Source organism: Acanthochromis polyacanthus, chromosome 1 (assembly GCF_021347895.1).
Source record: "Acanthochromis polyacanthus isolate Apoly-LR-REF ecotype Palm Island chromosome 1, KAUST_Apoly_ChrSc, whole genome shotgun sequence".
In the NCBI taxonomy this organism is placed as follows: Eukaryota; Metazoa; Chordata; class Actinopteri; family Pomacentridae; genus Acanthochromis; species Acanthochromis polyacanthus.
The window spans coordinates 25,451,137-25,470,517 of record NC_067113.1 but is presented as its reverse complement, the minus strand read 5'-3'; the positions used below and the strand labels follow the sequence as shown (position 1 = coordinate 25,470,517).

The 19,381-nt window shown below is 41.6% G+C and overlaps 2 protein-coding genes across 4 annotated transcripts; one reads left to right on the top strand and one right to left on the bottom strand.

Moving 5' to 3' along the window:
• Positions 1-4,973: 4,973 nt before the first annotated feature.
• gng7 (guanine nucleotide binding protein (G protein), gamma 7) lies at positions 4,974-15,355 on the top strand. Of its 3 annotated transcripts, none has more exons than XM_022211143.2 (4): positions 4,974-5,117; positions 8,108-8,251; positions 9,293-9,408; positions 10,455-15,355. In XM_022211143.2, the coding sequence occupies exons 3-4, from the start codon at positions 9,328-9,330 to the stop codon at positions 10,578-10,580; spliced, it is 207 nt and encodes a 68-aa protein (XP_022066835.1). In that variant the 5' UTR covers positions 4,974-5,117; positions 8,108-8,251; positions 9,293-9,327; the 3' UTR covers positions 10,581-15,355. The 3 variants fall into 3 exon arrangements, with proteins under 3 accessions (XP_022066835.1, XP_022066837.1, XP_022066836.1); XM_022211145.2 differs by lacking the exon at positions 4,974-5,117 and adding an exon at positions 5,124-5,324; XM_022211144.2 differs by lacking the exon at positions 4,974-5,117 and adding an exon at positions 5,124-5,402.
• Positions 15,356-16,983: 1,628 nt separating this feature from the next.
• LOC110962980 (growth arrest and DNA damage-inducible protein GADD45 beta-like) lies at positions 16,984-19,335 on the bottom strand. Its single transcript, XM_022211132.2, has 4 exons — positions 19,166-19,335; positions 18,523-18,624; positions 18,167-18,383; positions 16,984-18,033 (listed from the first exon to the last, which is right to left on the bottom strand). Exons 1-4 carry the CDS (start codon positions 19,201-19,203, stop codon positions 17,929-17,931), a joined length of 462 nt encoding a protein of 153 aa, XP_022066824.1. The 5' UTR covers positions 19,204-19,335; the 3' UTR covers positions 16,984-17,928.
• Positions 19,336-19,381: the final 46 nt, after the last annotated feature.

Below are 19,381 nucleotides of genomic sequence, written 5' to 3'. Positions count from 1 at the left end.
ATAAATAAAAATTTATTGAAAATTAAATAATCAAAAACAGCCATTACTTTTGAGTTGTTGATTAACATAATTATTTAAAAAAACAAACTAATGAAACAGGCCTGGACAAAAATGATGGTACCTCTATAAAAGATTGAAAACTATTTGACCAGAGTGACATGATTAACTCAGGTGTGTCATTTAATTGACATCACAGGTGTTTCCAAACTCATAATCAGTCAGTCTGCCTATTTAAAGGGAGACAAGTAGTCACCCTGCTGTTTGGTGAAAAGGTGTGTACCACACTGAACATGGACAACAGAAAGCGAAGGAGAGAATTGTCCCAGGACATCCGAAAAAAATGATAGACAAACATCTTAAAGGTAAAGGCTATAAGACCATCTCTAAACAGCTTGAAGTTCCTGTGACAACAGTGGATCATATTATTCAGAAGTTCAAGACCCACGGGACAGTAGCCAACCTCCCTGGACGTGGCCGCAAGAGGAAAATTGATGACAAATTGAAGAGACGGATCGTTCGAATTGTATCCAAAGAGCCCAGAGCAACCTCCAAAGAAATTAAAGGTGAACTCCAAGGCCAAGGTACATCAGTGTCAGATCGCACCATTCGTCGTTGTTTGAGCCAAAGTGGACTTCATGGGAGACGACCAAGGAGGACACCACTGCTGAAAAAAACTCATAAAAAAGCCAGACTGGAATTTGCAAAAATGCATGTTGACAAGCCACAAAGCTTGTGGGAGAATGTCCTTTGGACAGATGAGACCAAAGTGGAGCTTTTTGGTAAGGCACATCAACTCTATGTTCATAGACTCAAAAACCAAGCATACGAAGAAAAGAACACTGTCCCTACGGTGAAACATGGAGGAGGCTCAGTAATGTTTTGGGGCTGCTTTGCTGCATCTGGCACAGGGTGTCTTGAAAGTGTGCAAGGTACGATGAAATCTGAAGACTATCAAGGCATTCTGGAGAGAAATGTGCTGCCTAGTGTCAGAAAGCTTGGTCTCAGTCGCAGGTCATGGGTCTTCCAACAGGACAACGATCCAAAACACACAGCCAAAAACACCCAAGAATGGCTGAGAGAAAAGCGTTGGACTATTCTAAAGTGGCCTTCTATGAGCCCAGATCTGAATCCCATTGAACATATGTGGAAGGAGCTGAAACATGCCATTTGGAGAAGACACCCATCAAACCTGAGACAACTGGAGCTGTTTGCTCATGAGGAGTGGGCCAAAATACCTGTTGACAGCTGCAGAACGCTCATTGACAAATACAGAAATCGTTTAATTGCAGTGATTGCCTCAAAAGGTTGTGCAACAAAATATTAAGTTATGGGTACCATCATTTTTGTCCAGCCCTATTTCATTAGTTTGTTTTTTTAAATAATTATGTTAATCAACAATTCAAAAGTGATGGCTGATTTTGATTATTTAATTTTCAATACATTTTTATTTATTGTTACTTTTGTGAGTTTCAAGTGATTTCAGTGAGAATTGTGGGTTTTTCCTTCTTTAACTGAGGGGTACCAACAATTTTGTCCACGTGTGTATTTTCAAGGTGGAGATCTTCATATCATTCTTTGAACATGTATGGCATATACAGGGTGACCCAAAAGTTTGGAAACAAATGAAAAGTCTATAATCCAAATAATATAATGTTATTTCAATAAATCAGTACCACAGATATATTCAGAAGAGTAACAGATTAGTGTAAAACAAACATTTCGACATGTTCATGTTTGTTTCTTATACAAAGCTGTGAACGTTTCCACCAAGTGGTTACACTGGTATCTTCTGGAATGTATCTTCATTCATGCTTATGAAGGTTCCTCAAACTGGCCAGTAAATGTTGCCTCATGGTACTTTTGGATGTTTAAAAAATTAAAACTGTCAGATACTTTACCGTCAAGAGTTTTGAAATCTGACACTGATGGCCTGCATTTTGAAGTTATGCTCCAGCATACCTGGACCTTATGATTCTATTCATTTTCTTCCGAGTTATTGCACTCGGCAAATACTATGCTTTTAAGTTATTTTATTATGCTATAACAAAAATGGGTAAAATAAGAGTGAATTCATGCACCCCCAACTCAAGTAGACTCTCCAGTTAAACTTTGTTTCCAAACTTTTGGGTCACCCTGTATTTTAGCAGAGTTGAAGATGAGCTGGTGAGCTCGAGCTGCAGCAAGCGGGAGTCCAGACAGCAGCAGATAAAGCCATTCTAGATGAAGTAACACTACAGCGTTACATCGAAGCCATTTTAAGGAAAAAAAGTCATTGCTTTCACGGGGAAATCTAACTTCTGTGCCATTTTGATACAAAGATGGGTTTTTATCAGGGATGTCAGATGATATCATTCCACCGAAATTATCGACCCAATATTGTCATAAAAATGTGATATCAGTCAATGTCATTATCCGTTTTTTTCCCCTATCATGAAATTTAATAAAATAATGCCTGTATTTTGCCGGCATTTACCGGCGCACAAATGATCACATCATCAAACTGCGTCGTGAAGCGTGTGAACAAGTGTGGCTGCAGTAACAAACTTGCTGTGCCTGACTAACAATATGTCTGTGGTTTGGAATTATTTCCAAGCCCACATATATATATTGGTACTGGTATCGGTTGATATCGGAATCGGAAATTGAGGGTTGCACAATATCGGCATAACGGTTATTGGCAAAAAAGCCAAAATCAGATATCCCTAGTTTTTATGAGTTTAATCAACAGTCACAGGGGGACTTTAAAAACTCAGGTATTATTAGCAAGTACCAAAATTTCTCATTATGCAAAAAAAAGGTCTCTGTGAGCATTATACTACAATAAATAGAAAATTATTGGGGGGTTCCGTATGCTGTTGTCAAGGTAGAGCTCATTCTAGATATTTATGGATATATAGTATTGGGTAGTTTAATCCATACTGATGCCCCTTTTTTGGGGATTTTTTTTTCGATGTAGAAACAGATTACAGTACTTCAAGCTGATTTGGAGTTTAAAGCAGATGTAAGTAGATGTAATCAGCTCCATTTCACCACTGCATGCCTGAACAGATCAACACTTTACCTACTCAGCATCAGCATGTTAGCATAAGAAAATAAGCATCCCAGTAATCACATTTATCACCTCTGTTATGACTGTGGACTCTTTTTTTTTTTTTGATAATTAAATCCACACACGGCAATAAAAACCACAGCGAGCTGCTGGCTTCGCCTCTCCTCCTTTCACTCTCACTTCTCTCTCTTAACCCTCTAACATCTGCTTGGGGATGCTGTGCCCGGCACAGTTGCTATGGAGACCGTGTGACGTTGACAACGGTTGTCGCATCAGTGTGGTGTGACCCTGGTGGGGACAGAGATGTGTTACGACAGGCAGAGGTCTCCCTGCCTGCTGCTACAACAGCACAGGGAGACAAAAAAAAAAACAACACAAAACTCCCTGAGGCCAGTGTGGCAAACCCCCCATCTCTCCCTGCTGAATCTACACGAGATAATCATCTCTCATGTCCACATGCCCTGAGACATGATTTTAGTCTGCACTGGGTCAAAGATGAAGCCTGTGAGCACACATATGGCAGTAAAAATGGTGCAGGTGGGTGGGTGGGTGACACCTCTGTCGGCGGAGGAGCATCTTTAAGTGGTGACTCATGGGGGCTTCCACTGCTGCTTTCTGTAATCTGGACCTGCTGCCTGCTCAGTAACACTCACAGGAGGAGGAGGGAGGGAAGTACAGGCTCTGAAATGGAAGCAGACAAACGAAGGAGGGAGAGGAAGGTGCAAGAAAAGGTGAGGAAATGAAAGAGAAACGTATAGGCATCAGCATAATTTCACACATCAGTGGAAATGAGGCCAATGCAGTACCGTGAGGGTTATAAATAGCTCTCCTGTGGTTATAATAAGCGGCCAAAAAAGAGGATAAAGGTTCCCATGCAGCCAGGAAGAAGACATTCCTGTGGATGCACCCCAAATCCCATCTCCACCAGCATCAAGAGGCCTGGAGAACCAAAGATTTGGCTGCAGAAAAATGCAGATCCTACACATCCCAGTCCCCTCCAGTGATCCTGCAGCAGATGCAGCGCTTTTAGCTCGGTGTGTGGAGGAGGAGGAGTGGACCACAGCTCGGTGGAGACGGAGGCAGCGTGATTGTGCGAGGCCTGCCAGGAATAGAAGGACAGGCCCACACCTCCCGGGGGACGTGGGAAGCTGCAGGTGGGTCAATGGCGCCACCGCGTGGATGTGCAGGTCTCCTGTGGATACCAGTCGGTTTTTTATAGGTTTTTTTTTTTTTTTTTTTTTTTTTACTGTATGTTACACAAAACCAGATGTGGCTGACAGTGTCTGTAGGTTATCTCATGAGAAGGCAAGGACAAGGAAGTGATTCTTTTTGAGGACCAGCAGTGGTCAAAAATGTGCAGGGATATAGGAAATATGTAAAAATGTGCGCATTTAGACTTTATGAAATGCACAGATGAGAGAAATGAATGGAATGTGGGTTATTTTCCTACACATGTTGATTGAATTTGCATTGAGAGCACCAAGGCAAGTAAATGTGCTCCAATATTCCCAGACAAAAGCCACTTTTTTATTGATTTAGTATTTTACGTGCAATGAAAATGCCTGAAATCTGAGACAACTGGTAGAATCTGCAAGACACAAAAGATGAGATTATCTTTAATGAATGAAGACATTTTCTTAATTAAATCTGACTCTCATTCACACCAATCACAGCATCCACCAATGTTTCCAAACTCTCAGGGCCAGAGGTGCCCCCGGGACACCAGGAATTCCCATCAAAACAGATGACAGCTTAATATTTATTGCGTTGTTTTTAGGGGAGTAAATCTGGAAAACGTGCGCAAAATGAAAACGAAAGATGTAGGTTTGGGCGCCCCTGGGTTAAAGCTGCTGTCACCGGATCGGATGGAGGAAGGGAGGGAGAAGGAGGAGAGAGGGAGGGAGGAAGGGAGGTAGGGAGGGAGGGGAGAGGGGTAGAGGAGTGGACAGACACTGGTAACGGAGGGGGAGGCGTTTGGCTCGGTGAAGACGGGGAGTGAACGAGCTGGAGAGGGTGAGGAAACCAGCGGATCTGGCCCTTTAAATCACCAATACAAGCGCATTCGGAGGTGAGTTTTGGAGATATTTGGCTATTTTCTCCCCCCTTCCCTCCTCCTTGTGTGTGATAATTGTAACGCCTCTGTGCGCCTCCAACAAACCCGGGATTTCTCGCCACCGAGGGCGGCTGCAGCGGAGAGAGGAGCTTCATCAGTGTCACGAATCCGGATTTCCCCAGCCCTTTGCCGGCAGAGAGGGTGGGGAGGACCGGGGACAGGGTCAGTGGAAGATTTCCTACATGCTCGCCTGGCCGGACTCTTGAGGAGCCCACAGCTTGCTGGATCTTACGTGCCGAAGTAGGCCCCTCATCAATTTGCATAATAGCGGAACATAACGGCATGCGCTCCGGTCTTGTGCCCGTTGTCGCCGGATGGGGTTTGTGCTGGCTGCTTGGAGAGCCTGCCTCCACTCCAAACATGTCACCACCCTGCTCCCACGGCTAGCAGTCAGGGCCCTGTTTGCAGAGCCGGAGCTGGTCTAGTCTGGTCTCCACTTGGAGAAGGGGGGGGGGGGGGGGGGGGGGGGGGATATCTTTGATAATAATGTGCACAAGGTCTGCCTGTGCCTGCGCGCCCGTGCGTATATGCGTGTGTATGCTGGCGATGTGTGTGCGCTGCGTGGATAGCCATGGGAGAGAGAGGACATGCTGTTCTATCCATCAAAATGCCCGCATTGTGTTTTCACACGGTAGAGCAACGAGCAGGGCCTATAGCAGAGGACATGGCTCCGTACTGTAGGCCCGATCTGCGCTCAGGAGCTGCGAGGATCAATAAGGATTGATGCATTTTTGCGCGTCTTGAGAGCCTCTGTGGGCTCGCTGCTTGGCTGCTTGGCTGGCTGGTTGGGCCTGTCCAGCTCTGGTGGTGTTTGTTTTTTTTTCAGCCCAAGTTAAGACAAATGAGCAGCTCACTGTATGTTTTTTCTTCTTCTGTGCTTTGGCTTTTTAGGAGATGTTTTCAATTTGGAGAGGCAGGAGAGGAGAGATGTGACTGTGGAGAGGCAGAGATTCCTGTTTGTGGTGTATTTTTTGAAGCTCCTCTGCGCCATAGCAGTAAAAAAAAGTTTGAGAAATCAACAGGCTGAGGAAAGGTTTATAGTATCCAAAGTGGAGATTGAGTTATTCAGCTGCATGTTTCTTAAATATCTGCCACAATTGTTTATATGAGGAGATATTAAAATTAATTTTTGGTCTGCAGCTTGTAAACAAACAGCATATTCCCATAGTTGTGCTTTAAGAATATACAGCACATTGCAACATTTAGCACTCAATAAGCTTGTCAGTTTCTGTTTTTGTGGCTGCATGTGGGGTGACTTAGGGACATTCATGGAACAGGTGTGTGTTTGTACTAGTAAACTCATTTTGGGGACTTTTATCAAGTCACACCTTTACATCCAAACTGCCACACAAATATGACAGGAGCTGCAGCATGTGGGGAAGAAATAATGTTCTGTATTGCTCCTGATGGATAAGAATCTGTAGAAATGATGTTCTGGAAAGTTTAATTATCTTAATGGTTGTACTACATAAGCATGTAGATGTTTGAATGGCTGTATAGAGGAAGGGTTAATGTTAGTTTGAGGAGAGGATATACTGGCCTGGAGACAAGAGCAGCTTCTATGGAAGATAAACCTTTACATTGTGAGGTCAAAAGTTGCAATTTCCTTTGGGACGGCCGAAAAACAGCCTCAGAATTGACTCCAATTTGATGACAAGCAGCACCAGTTTCAGAATCGATGATGTATATGCTTCTTATTATTAAAAGAAGCTAATGTATGAGGAGTCACGTGTTATAATTTGACAAAACAATGGGCATTTCATTTCTCTAGTATTCACTTGTTGGAGACAGTTTTTAAGCTAGAGAAAAGTCTGTGAATTCTTTAAACGTAGGAGGAAGATATGAGTCTTCTAATGTGACAATAATGGATCAGTTTTAGCAGTATAAGTGAGTTTAATGTCAAAAAAAGTAGTTTGTATGTGAAAATCTGTATGAAAATCCTTCACAAACATGGACATTTGCCCTCTAAAGGTCAAGTTAGTGTTAGAATTTGGGTTGAAAGTTTAAGATTATGATTTTAATTGGGAGTTAAGTTAGGTGACAATTAGTAAATGTCTCAGTAGGGACAAATGTGGGAACGCAGAAAGAGAGAGAAGTTTGTCAAGATGTTATAGACTGTCTTCATTCACTCCCTATTTCTAACTCTCTCTCTCTCTCTCTCTCACACACACACACACACACACACACACACACACAGACACACACACACACACACACAAAAGCCCTAATTACAGACATGAATCTCTGAGCTACTCCACAGTAGGAGTAATTAAAGCAGGACTCTCCTCCTGAGAGAGAGGGCGACAGACAGAGAAACAGAGTGAGAGACACAGTGGTAACAGACTCACAGTGATGTATGTGAGGCGAGAGGTGTGTTTTGATCGTATGCACCGACGGGGAAACTTCCCTGCTGTGCTAAAACAGAGTGTAAACACAAGAAACTAGGGATTTGTAGAGGTTTTCAATGAGCTTTGGGACACAACACTGTGAAAAACACCTCAAAATCCTCCAAGAACGAAGAAGAATCTGATCAGTGAAGTGGTTTTACAGGTGTTTGCTGGAGGGAAATGAAGTTTTGATGAGAGAAATTGTTAAATTAAGGATGAATAATGACGTGAATTCCACCAATGTTCATATTTTTGTCATTGAAGCACATCATTTGACCATTTTCAAAGCAAACTATAGAAAAAAAGGAGATTTTTGTCTTTGAAATCAGCACTTATTCCAGCTTGAGCTATCGTGTAATGATTGTTTTGATGTAGGCTTCACTAAAACAGCAAAACTTCTCCATATCCAAGTGTGGAACTAAATCTTAAATCCATCATGTTTTTTCAGATTGTCATGCAACAAGCACAAAATAACATTTCCAGACATTTTAACTGTTTCTAACCTAAACAACTAACTCATTTGTTTGTCTGTTTGTCTCACCTGTTCTTCTTTCGCAGAGACAAGCCAATGTAAGCTCAGCCGCCGTCCTGCTCTGTCATTTGACTCGGCAACTGTTTTCCCGCCGTCCCCACATCACACGGATCGCCTCATCCTTTCGTATTAGTGTTCAGAGAGGGTCCTGTCTGCACGCCATCAGTCAGGTAATACTCCATTTTCTGTTTTGCTGTGCCACTCAGGCTGCAAAGTATCTTAAATCTAACTTTTTTTTGGTCCTTGAAGCAGAGAAAATGTGGAGTGAGGGTTTATTTAAGCATCCTAATCTCTAAAATGCATCTCAGTGAGATCTAGGAGTAATTCTGTTCACACATGAGCTCTGACACTGTTAATTAATCTCTTTATTTGTACAGGATATGTGTTCCATCCAGAGAATATAATGGCACTTAACTTTTTAAATTGCTTTTCAATATTCCTATTCTTGACTTCACTTTATCTACATATTCTCTCGCCTTCATAAACTGTATTAGAAAGCTGCCATATTTCAGTTGTTATTGTGTTGCAGCATCATGTGGTCACCTCATAGTGGTGCTGTAGCTCCACGGCTGAGGTCACACAGTCACATGAATGAATCGATTTAGACTTTAAATCGCTGCTACAGTGTCACCCAATAAACCCTATTAATAGTGAAATAAGATTCTTATAGGCACTGTAAATCTGTAACAATCTCATTTAGCGATTAATTGTATTAACTTAACTTTGTTCCTGCGACTATAACCAGCATCAATGAATGAAGAAGTTCACCTTGAAAACAGCAGTTTCACTATACAAAAGGAAATATTAACCAAAGGTCCACTTACTTGTATTTATTATTAGCGAATCTCTCAGTAATGCTGCAATAATTAATCAGTGAATCAATTATTTATCAGCTATTAGATAAACTAGTAGCAACTGTTTTGAAAATCTAATGGATAGTTTGAGTATTATTTTTTTTTCGTTTTAGCTTCTAAAAATTGAACATTTTCAGATTATTTTTCACTCTTTTATGTCAGTAATATCTTGACACTAGGGGCAAAATAAAACATCTGATAATGCCATTTTAGGCTTTGGGAAACACTGATTGATATTGTACACAATTTTCATCTTACCAGAATAATTTACTCAGTCCTGGGAACAGATGACACATAAGATACCAAAAAAAGCCCATTTTGAGGTATTTATTTGATCTCCCTTTGTCTCTCCTTCAGTTTTCTCCTGTGTTGGTGTATTCTGATGGATCAGTATGTCTACCACTAATAACATCGCCCAGGCCAGGAAACTGGTGGAACAGCTGAGGATTGAGGCAGGGATTGAACGTATTAAGGTAAAAACAACCGCTTTCTGACGTGTTTGTGCATATATATGGTCATAATGATTAATTCATATTTCCATTGTTGGGAAGCACATTTCCTTAAGCGCTCAATTAAAGTCCAACTTTAAGGTTTGGATGAGGTTTGCACGACACCACAGACACTTTAAACATAAAGATTTAATACAACAGTTAATATAATAAGCTTTTTAAATATGAGATGACACACTGTTCAGGAATAAACCAACAGTTTCTGACCTTTTTCAGTCCTGATGTAATATTAAAAAATGTGTTGTCAGGTTCACATTTCCACTAATTAAAATTCTGGTATAATGACAATTAAAGTCAAATTAAGTTAAACTGACATCAGAACAACGTATTTCATTCTTTTCAAACTAATGTTTGATCTTATTTCTTAACAAAATTACTTTACACTTGTTCAAAATTACTCAAAAGCTGTCCAAAATGATATCAAACTTGTCCAAAATGTCTTGAGATGTGTGTAAAATTACTCAAAGATTATTGAAAAAGATAAAACCTTGTCAAAAACGACAATGAAAGTCAAATTAGGCAAAACATGGTGTTCTTTCTATAAATACTGAAATGATCCAGGGCGTCACCACATATCAAAGATTAGATTTTTTAAAAAGTCCACAACCAGCATATTCGTGTATCTGAACTTTGTTGTTTCTCCCACTGATCATCTGATCACCCCTCGAATTTATCTGCCATTTCTGCGTGTAAAACTATACATAAAGCAGTTCAAACCTGCAGGAGCTGCAACAGTAAAATGCTGGTGATACAATGATGCCTCAGTATTCGTAATCTAATGATCTATTTTATAACATAACAGTCAGACAGGTCAAACCACTACTTAACATCAATACTTTAACTAAATTTTGCTGCTAATACTTTAGCAGTTTTACTGAAGTAGGATTTTTTCATGCAGTAATGTAACAACACAACTTAATTTTTACTTCTTGCCATTTGTCCATTTTCTTTCCACGTTTCTTCCCCTTTAATTTTTTCCTTTTTGTCCCTTTTCCTCTCCGTCCTGTCAGGTGTCTAAAGCAGCCGCAGACCTGATGAGTTACTGTGAGCAGCACGCTCGTAGCGACCCTCTGCTGGTTGGGGTGCCCACTTCTGAAAACCCGTTCAAGGACAAGAAGCCCTGCATCATCCTATAGCTGCACCCCGCTTTTCCTGCCCTCACACACACATACACACACATGCACACACTCATGCACACATAGACACACATTCGCTATCTTAACAGATCTCCAGACGTCCCCGGGTGCGCACACACACACACACACACACACACACACACACATACAACTTTGAGCAACCCTATCTGATCTTTCAGGGCTGCATATCCACACATAGACACACACTCCTAAAATAGCCACACTGGAAAAGTGCCATACCCCAGAGCCACAGCTAGGGGGCAGGTATCTTGTGCTCACGGTGGCTGAGATCAGTATATCACTGAGTATGATCTGAGGTGCTTTGGTAATATTCATAAATGCTGGCGAATTAACTACAGCTTAACTTGAAAAGGGATTTGGACATTAATAATCAGTAGGAAACCGGTGGGTTTTTTTCAGTTCTTTTGTCATGAAGTGAGGTGTTGGGTAAAGCATGATCAGCTGTGCCATAGGCAGCGAGTGGGAGGACGTATGTGGGCAACAGAAAAGGGTGGTAGGCGCTAGGCCGCCCCGTGCCAAACACGACCCGGTGTCCTAATAAAAGCTCAACAAATGCTTCTTTTTTCTATGGAAGTTAAACAAAAAAAAAAGCTTTGTTCTCGAACCTGCTAGCGGTAAATCATGGCGGGTGATTTTGGAGCAAGTGGCTAAAGCCTTTTGCCTTTTATCGGACTTATAGCATGTTCCCGCCCAAAACCTGTACCGACAGACCTTCTCTGCCTGTGGCCTCACTATGGCTGTCTGCAGCCTTTGGCCGAGCCTCCAGCTGTGCCAATCTGTAAAAAAAAAGAAAAAAAATCGTCTCTCGATGCCGATCTGCCGTCGCTTTTGGAAATCTAATTCTGACCTTAGATCTGCACCTATGAGGGAAAACACAGTGAACGGCTCTACATAGAACTCAAGCTATTAACCACGGACGTTTACTGCATTTTTCTTAACTTGTTTGTGAACTCAATGTATGTTTAGATAATTTTTTTGAAGAGTTACTTAACAGATAAGATGATACTGTACTTCTTTTTCTTTCTTTTTTTTGGATCGTTTTGCTTTTGACATAGGTGTTGTCCCTGGTTGATCAGGTTTCTTTTCCTGCTTGTGTTATAACAGGAGATCTGGTTGTGAGCCAGGGGCAATACCTAATCGGATCTTAAACAAAGGTTTCTACTGTACACCAAGCCTCCCTGTGCTTTACCCTGAGAGAGGGCGAGGTCGCAGACCGACCACACCGGGGGAATCAGTCTAGAGAAGACTGCAAGGCTGGAGGAGATAATACAAACTTAAAAAAACATAGCAATGGAGGCAACAGTTTCCAACCTTCTCACCTTATATTTGTTGCTTTCTGTCAGGCGAAGGGAAGGAAAATGCATTGGAGAGTTTGCATAGATGGAGGTGTTTGTTTTGTTTGGAAAAATCTTGTTTTAATGCATAACAATTTTGGCCTATAACTCAGATCACCTGGCTTTAAACTCTCCAGTTTCCCCAGTTTAACAGCTCACTGTAGTGTGAGTTCAGACTGGATCGGTCGGAGGCAGCGGCCCCTCTTTCTGTCCTCCTTCTTCCTCCTCCTCTTCCTCCTCCTCCTCCTCTGACAAACCAAACTTGATTGTAAAAACTGAAGATGAAGAAGAAGAAAAAAATGAAGTTAAGAGAAACAAACTAAGTGTATAAACTTTCTTTCCGACGTGCAGAAGTGATAAGTTGAAGAGTAGCTGTTTTCGGGTTTTATTTTTTCTTCTTTCTATGGAGTCCATGGAACCTGGTCAGTTGAGTATTACCCTGTACAGTGTTTGTAAGATACAAAATCTAAACACAGACTTCCCCTCTGTGGATGTTGGATTTTTTTCTTTTCTTTTTTAAGTAACTACTTATTCTGTTCTGTCAGTCCAGATCATGTCTGTCTTCTTTCTTTCTTTTCTCTTTTGTCATTCAGGTTTTAGAGGTTTGTGATGGCGGAGGTTGGTTTTCTACCACGGACAGATAAACAATTGATGAGGATGAGACACTGTACCAGAAATTTTAAAAAAAGAAAGGCCCCTGTTAGGTGTAGGATCTTATTAAGAGGATGAATCAACATCGGACCTCATTCCAGTGGCAAAAAAAACCAACCTCCTGATCTGTCCTTTAACACCCACATTTTTTACATGTTTTTTCTCTCAAGTGTTAAGTTTTGGGCAACTAGGACAACACACACACACATCTCTATACACCTACACTGTCTCTTGCAGGTGCTTTTCAGGCTTGATGGTTAAAGTAGCTGGTTTTGATGGTTAGTTACTGAGTAAACTGAGCTTTGTGCCATCATATATCACAATTAACTGAGGTGACTGAGCAGGTCACTTGGACATGACTTACGACTGCTGATGGTGCGTCTTGGGGGTCGATCCCACTGCTTTCCTGTTGTCATATCACTGGATCAACATGATCCACCGGCTACACTGAATCTTTGGACATTTTTGGAGGTGGTGAGAGCTTGTTTGGGTCCACACTCACTATAGAGTTTGCAGTTCAAAGCAGACCGTCCACTGGGGACACCCTGCAAATATACCCTCGATAGCACACGATTTAGTGTTATTTTTCTATTTACCAACACCTCTAAAGCGGGCTAAATAACACATATTTTGCTTGTTGAATCTGCCTGTGTAAAAATCACAGTTTTATAAGTTTTATAAGTGTTCATAGGCTTATTTTTGTTACCTGGCTGCTTGTTTTCCAGCTCTCAAAGTGAAATATTTGCACATTTCGCCCAAAACGCCCTACCGTTTCTTTAAAAAAGAAAAACACAACTTAATGATTCACCGGCTAATTAGCTGTGCTGTATTATCACCGTAGGCGATTGCTCCTGACACAAAGCCTCGCTTCAGCTCTCATTTGCTTTTTGTTCCCAGCAGAAGAAGCGAGATAGAGAGAGAGATCGGACCATTTCGGGAGCTGGAGAAAGGCCATAGTGAGGGCTGAGGGTGTGCGAGTTTGTGTGCACGTGTGGGTGCTGCTGTTTGGGAGCTGAAAAAGGATGATTTGGCAGAGCAGTAGGCGGAGAGAGGAGAAAATAGAGGTGCACACGTTTGTGTGTGAGTGTGCGTGGTCAGTGTGTGTGTGTGTGTGTGTGTGTGTGTGGGAGATGCACACACAGCGCCTCCAGTGTCGCACAGTAATGTTGCAGTGCTGCAGCTCTGCGATTTTAGGTCAGGGTTAGTGTGACCAGAGGAGAGGTCATACTACAAGTCAGACCAGCTTGTAAGGTCTGTACTTGCTTGTTGATCAGTCGGAGCCTCATGTGAGAAAAATCAAAAAACAGGACACAAAATTGCTCAATTGACGTGTGGGAAGTTATTTCTGATGCGATGACCAATAGTAACCCAGACATTAGTCACAAAGCTGATGAATTCACTTATTTTTTAGTCCTGGTCTTAGCTACTGGTTATTTTCAGCACTCATTTAAACCTTAGAGACCTAAAGTCACAGCTTGGCTTTTGGAGAATTATGAATATTTGCTCTCTGACTGAGTGCAAGATGAGAAATTTAATGCTACTTTTTTGTCTGTGTGTTTAATATGAAGGGAAATCTAGCAGCTGGTTAACTTAGCTTAAAGGCTGGTTAACTTAGCTTAAAGGCTGGAAACAGGTGGAAACTGCTCACCTGGCTCCGTCCAATGGTAACAAAATCCATATCCCAGCTATCTTTTGCTCACTAATTAACATGCTACTGTATACCTCCTCGTTGTCTCATCATTACCATGAACTAGTGAGCTTCAGATGCACTTTTTGGGCAGATTTTTGTTGATGCTGAATAGCTGTTTTCCTCTGTTTCTACCCTGCTGCTGGATGTAGCTTTGGATTTAGCCAACATGGAAAGCAGACATGAAAGAGGTATTGATTTTGTCAAGAAAGCAAAGAAGTGTCAGACTATAACTTCATGTTTATTTTACGTGGAGGGATAATAAGCAAATCTGCAGCGACAGGGTTGCAGCAACTCAGATTTACTGATCTGAGACAAGTTTACTTATTGCTGAACTGTTGCAAATCGAGGAAACATTTGATTCTTTGGTAGTTTTTTGAAAAAGAAATGCAGTTCTTTTCTTTGCAGTTGCAGAGGTTTCACACAGAATAACACAAGCATATCATAACAGCACACACGCACATACATGCACACACTGATGTTGTCCTGATAATGTCTGACATATGCTATTTTTTTATCATTGTTTTTGTTTTTTTCAAATCATTCCATCCCTGGTTGGGCCACAATCAGAGACAGCCGGCCTGAATTGCTGGTTTGGCCGACGGCTTGTCTGACTGATTGGGTGTTAGTTTGCCTTATAGTGGCGTATATTGTGTTAATGCTGGTCTTGGGGTTATCAGATCAACAGAATGAATGGTCTTAACGTGGAACACGCGGCTCAAGATGGAAATCCACTGGTGTGTTGTGACGCAAAGTGAGCCCGGTGGTATTCCTGTCCGGTCCGGTGAGGAGAGTTGAGGCTCCTCGCTGGTGGACTTTCATATCAAACATCACTGAAATTGCTCTGAGCCCTTCCTGAGACTCATCTTTTGTGTTCTGATCTCCTGTGTATGCATACAGTATATGTATCTTTTTGCCTTGATTGATTATGAAGAAAATATATCTATTTTTTGTAACTGTTCTCTGATGTGCCATATCTCATGTTTTCTTGCACACTGTTAATATTTTGTGGATATTGCTGTTAAAAAAAAGATGATATTGAGAAGTAGATAACATTAATAAAAAGATGATATAATAACACACACTCTTGTGTTGTTTTTATTTTTATTTTTGACCATGTTAACAGAACTGTTCAATGGATGCCAGAGTCTGTCACTTAGTTACCACTTTGGTTCCGAATAGAATGGAAAACTGCAACAACTATTTGATGCAATATTAAGAAATTGTACACAAAAAATTCACACTTGCTGATGACCACTTCCGGTCTTACTGATTTGAATTTTTTGTTATTAATATTAAATGAAAATCAAAGCATTTTTAAAATTTCATATATCCCTTTTGATTATGAAAAGGAAAAACACATTGTATTTCAATTTTAATTTTTGTATTTTAAAACAAAAATCAAATAACCACTCGTTTATTTGTTATTCAATACCCGTGTCAGAAAAAACTATACACGGACCATATATGTATATATATTATTACTATATATATAAATAATATATATTAGAACATATACTCAGGATTAATACTCAGAATTAATTGTAATAGCTGTTGTTGTCCATTAGTTTTTCAAATTTAGTTCCTTTATTTATATATTGTAATAATATATTCTGTATCATAAAACATAATTAGCATATGCCAGCATGATAATACACTATATTACAATGGTAAACTTTGCAAAGCTTATAGCAGCATGTTTGCAGCATTAAGTTAAGAACAGCCTCACAGATCTGCCTTTATTGCTGCAGACTGTTGTTAATTATTAGCTGCAGTCTGTTGGTTTCTCTTTCTTTTTGTGCTGCCTGAGTATGTAGGCGGCGTTTTGTAGCTCTAACTGTAAAACTATTTGGTGCTCATGCACACACATACTCACTGGCCTAATGGGTACACGGTGTGCAGGGCAGAGATGGAAACACAATGCACCAATAGAGTGAACAAAGCTAAAGGTAAATCCTCCCAGCTGGGTCGTTTGACAGGAATGTCATTGTTACAGCTCTTCTGTCTCTGGCCTCCACTGTTCCCTTTGCAGCTCAACAGTCACGAGCTTCCTCCAAGTTTCAAACCACATTCCCCACCTCCCCTCTGCCCAAACCATTTTTCTTACAAGATACAGCCAATCAGGGGTAAGGTGGACGAGCCAACAACCAATTAGAAGCCCGTCCACCTCAGCAGGCACTCCTCTGTCCAGCAGATTGTAAACAAATGGGAGGTCAATGTGCCTGAATGTTCCGCTCTGGCTGGAGCTGTGAGTAGACATGTGAGAGCAGAGGGTGGAGTAATAAAGAGCAAAACACAGGAGACACCGGGATCAAGTGGAGACAGTGGCATGGGAGGAGTTACCCACGCTCGCATGCAACATGTTTTCAAAGGGGTTTAGCTGCATTGCATGATGTAACACACATGCACACAACTGGAATGCAGAGAAACATTTTGGTGGTTAACATGCGTCTTTCTTGCTTCCTAACAAGCAGGGACAGTAAGTCTGCATTGCAGTGCAATGCAAAAGTCTTCATTCCAGTTTCACCCTGGCTGATTTGTGTTTACTACAATAGAAAAACAAAACAGGCTGTCAGTGACGAAGACGTTGTTCATAGCGTGCGTGTATTTTCCATTGCTTCAAACGACTCAGCTGGTTCCATGACGCACACATGCCGTGTGTTTTGAAATCTGAGCAGCAACCCCTTGAAAAAAGAAAGCAGGCAATCACTTAAGAACACAATAATTTATTGGCTTATTTTATAGAGCACAATATGCACCAGAAATAGCTACAAATATACAGCTAATACAATTAATAAATTAACAGTGTGGCCACTTTTTATCAAAAAGCAAACACTCCTGAAGGCACAAAGAGTCTTGACTGCACTTTTTTCTTCTTCAGCACAATCAATTAAAGCAGACGGTTCACTCCGTGTCCTCCTGAATCTTGAACTTTAACAAGAACACATTGTGCTTTAAAGTTCCCTCTGCAGTTTTTCGGATCTGCAACACCAGTGAGTCCTGTGTGTCTTAACTCAAACATCATTTCCATTACAGTTTCCATGGTGACTATTCCTCCGCAGGTACAGCTGCTCATTTCAAGAACGCTGCACGCCCAGCCTTTTCTACAGAAACATACAAGTATTGTATATGCATACCACACATTCATTGACACACACATACACCTCTACTCTCCTGGAACACTCCCACATCAGAACACGCAGGAATGTCGGGGATAGTTTCACCACTACAACATTCCAAGTCTTCCAGGTAGCAGCTGGGGTGTGGACACATTACTTGTAAAGGCTAATGCTCCTCTTAATGATCCGCGTCACACCCTGTAAACATTGCAAGTACTCAAACAGCAGCACAAAACAGAAGCTTAGACTGAGTTTTACTGACATTGTGAATAAAACAATGTGGCCTGAATGCGATTCTGCTTCTCCGTCTGCATCTTCTGCACAAAAACACAGATTCTAGAAACTCCGGTCCAACTGTTTTACTGAGAGCAAGTCCTCAGTTCCTGCTTTTCATCAGTCAGGATTGTGTACTGGTGCGAGTTCACTCCAGGTCATCCCTGCTTGAGCATCAAGATCCCTCAGTTTATCAGTATCTGGACCCAGATAGCTGTTGTGTTTTGTTTATTTTTTGTTTTTTTCCAGAGTAAGCAGACCCTTCAGCGCTCCTGCAGGACCAGTTCAGGCACCCACTGATCCAGGCGTCGACTCTCCTGGCAGTACATCCCCACTTCTTGTAGCCTGCAGTGGTCTGCCTGAGGGTTCTGCATGGAAGAAATAAACACAATTACATTCAAACTTCCAGTAGGTAGCAGAAACAGCTCAGCAGCAAAAATACTCTCCCACTTTGGCCTCTCAGTTACATAAGAGATGAGCTGTTGTGCTGAGTCAACACACCGTAACCAGAATGCAGTGAAGGTCTCCACACTCTTCCTGGTTCCTGTTGGCATCCACAGCTCCGAGCAGCTGCTGAACCCGCTGCATGCCAGAGACTCGCAGGATGGTGATGCCGCTGTCACAGCAGAAGGACTGTAGTAGCGTGAAGTGGATCTGCAGCGCCACGTCGTCCTCATCGTCGGCTGCCAGGACGCACAGGACCACACTGTCCGGATCTCTGAGCAGGAAAAGTTAAAACTTGCAGTCACATGTTTGGGGAAAGTTAAGCTGGGAGGTGTTATTTTCAGAATACTAGAGAAGCACATACACATATAGAAACATTAGAGGTATTATAATACAAATTAGTTTCAACTCACGCATTGAGAAGTTTGGCTGATTCATAGATGCCAACAGTGAGGCAGTCCTGTTTCTGAGCTGTTACCAGCAACTCCTCCAGAGCCAGGCCTACAGATTGCATCCTGAGGGGGCAGAAAGAACAATTAGTCTTTTGTATTTGCAGTAAAACTCAATCAATTCTTTCCTCATTGCAGTTTGTTTGCCAAAAATGGACATATTATTTTGTCAATGTAATATTTTTTATATTTCAAAAGTTGTGTTTTAGGGGCTTTGTTTTTGCTTTACAGAAAAGTACATGCAGTCTAAATGAGCATTACTGATGTTTGTGCAACATGCATGCATGCATAGTACTGTCTGAACTTTAAAGTTTGAATACCTATGTCCTGAGCTCAAAATAATTCATGCATCAACTTTCAATTTCGCCTTTCATGGCTTAAAAAGATTGCAGCGTTTCGATCACTAAGATGCAGAAAGTCTCTGCACGAAAGCCAAATAAATCCAAGCTCGCAAGCACACAGAGGTTTAATTACATCAGCATCAGCAGTTCAGGTAATTCAAGGGTCAAAGAACGAGAAGCATTCCGGTCCAGCACATGAGCTCCATGCACACGGCTCAGACGGACCAAACACTGTGCGTGCGTAAAAACCGAGCAACAACTCTCACCTGTTCTCAATGGGGCCAAAGCTTTCCTCGGGAATCATGTTTGCAAGTCAAAAATTAATCCCCGTGCGTAAAAGCGTGACAGTACAGTCCCGTAAGGTTTGGATATTCCCAGAGCGCGTCTTTCCACTACCGACGAGTTTGCTACGTTTTGTTGTTGGCAACGTTGCGCCACAGTCTTTATACCGGAGAAGAGAGGAGGGCGGCACCGAAACCAGC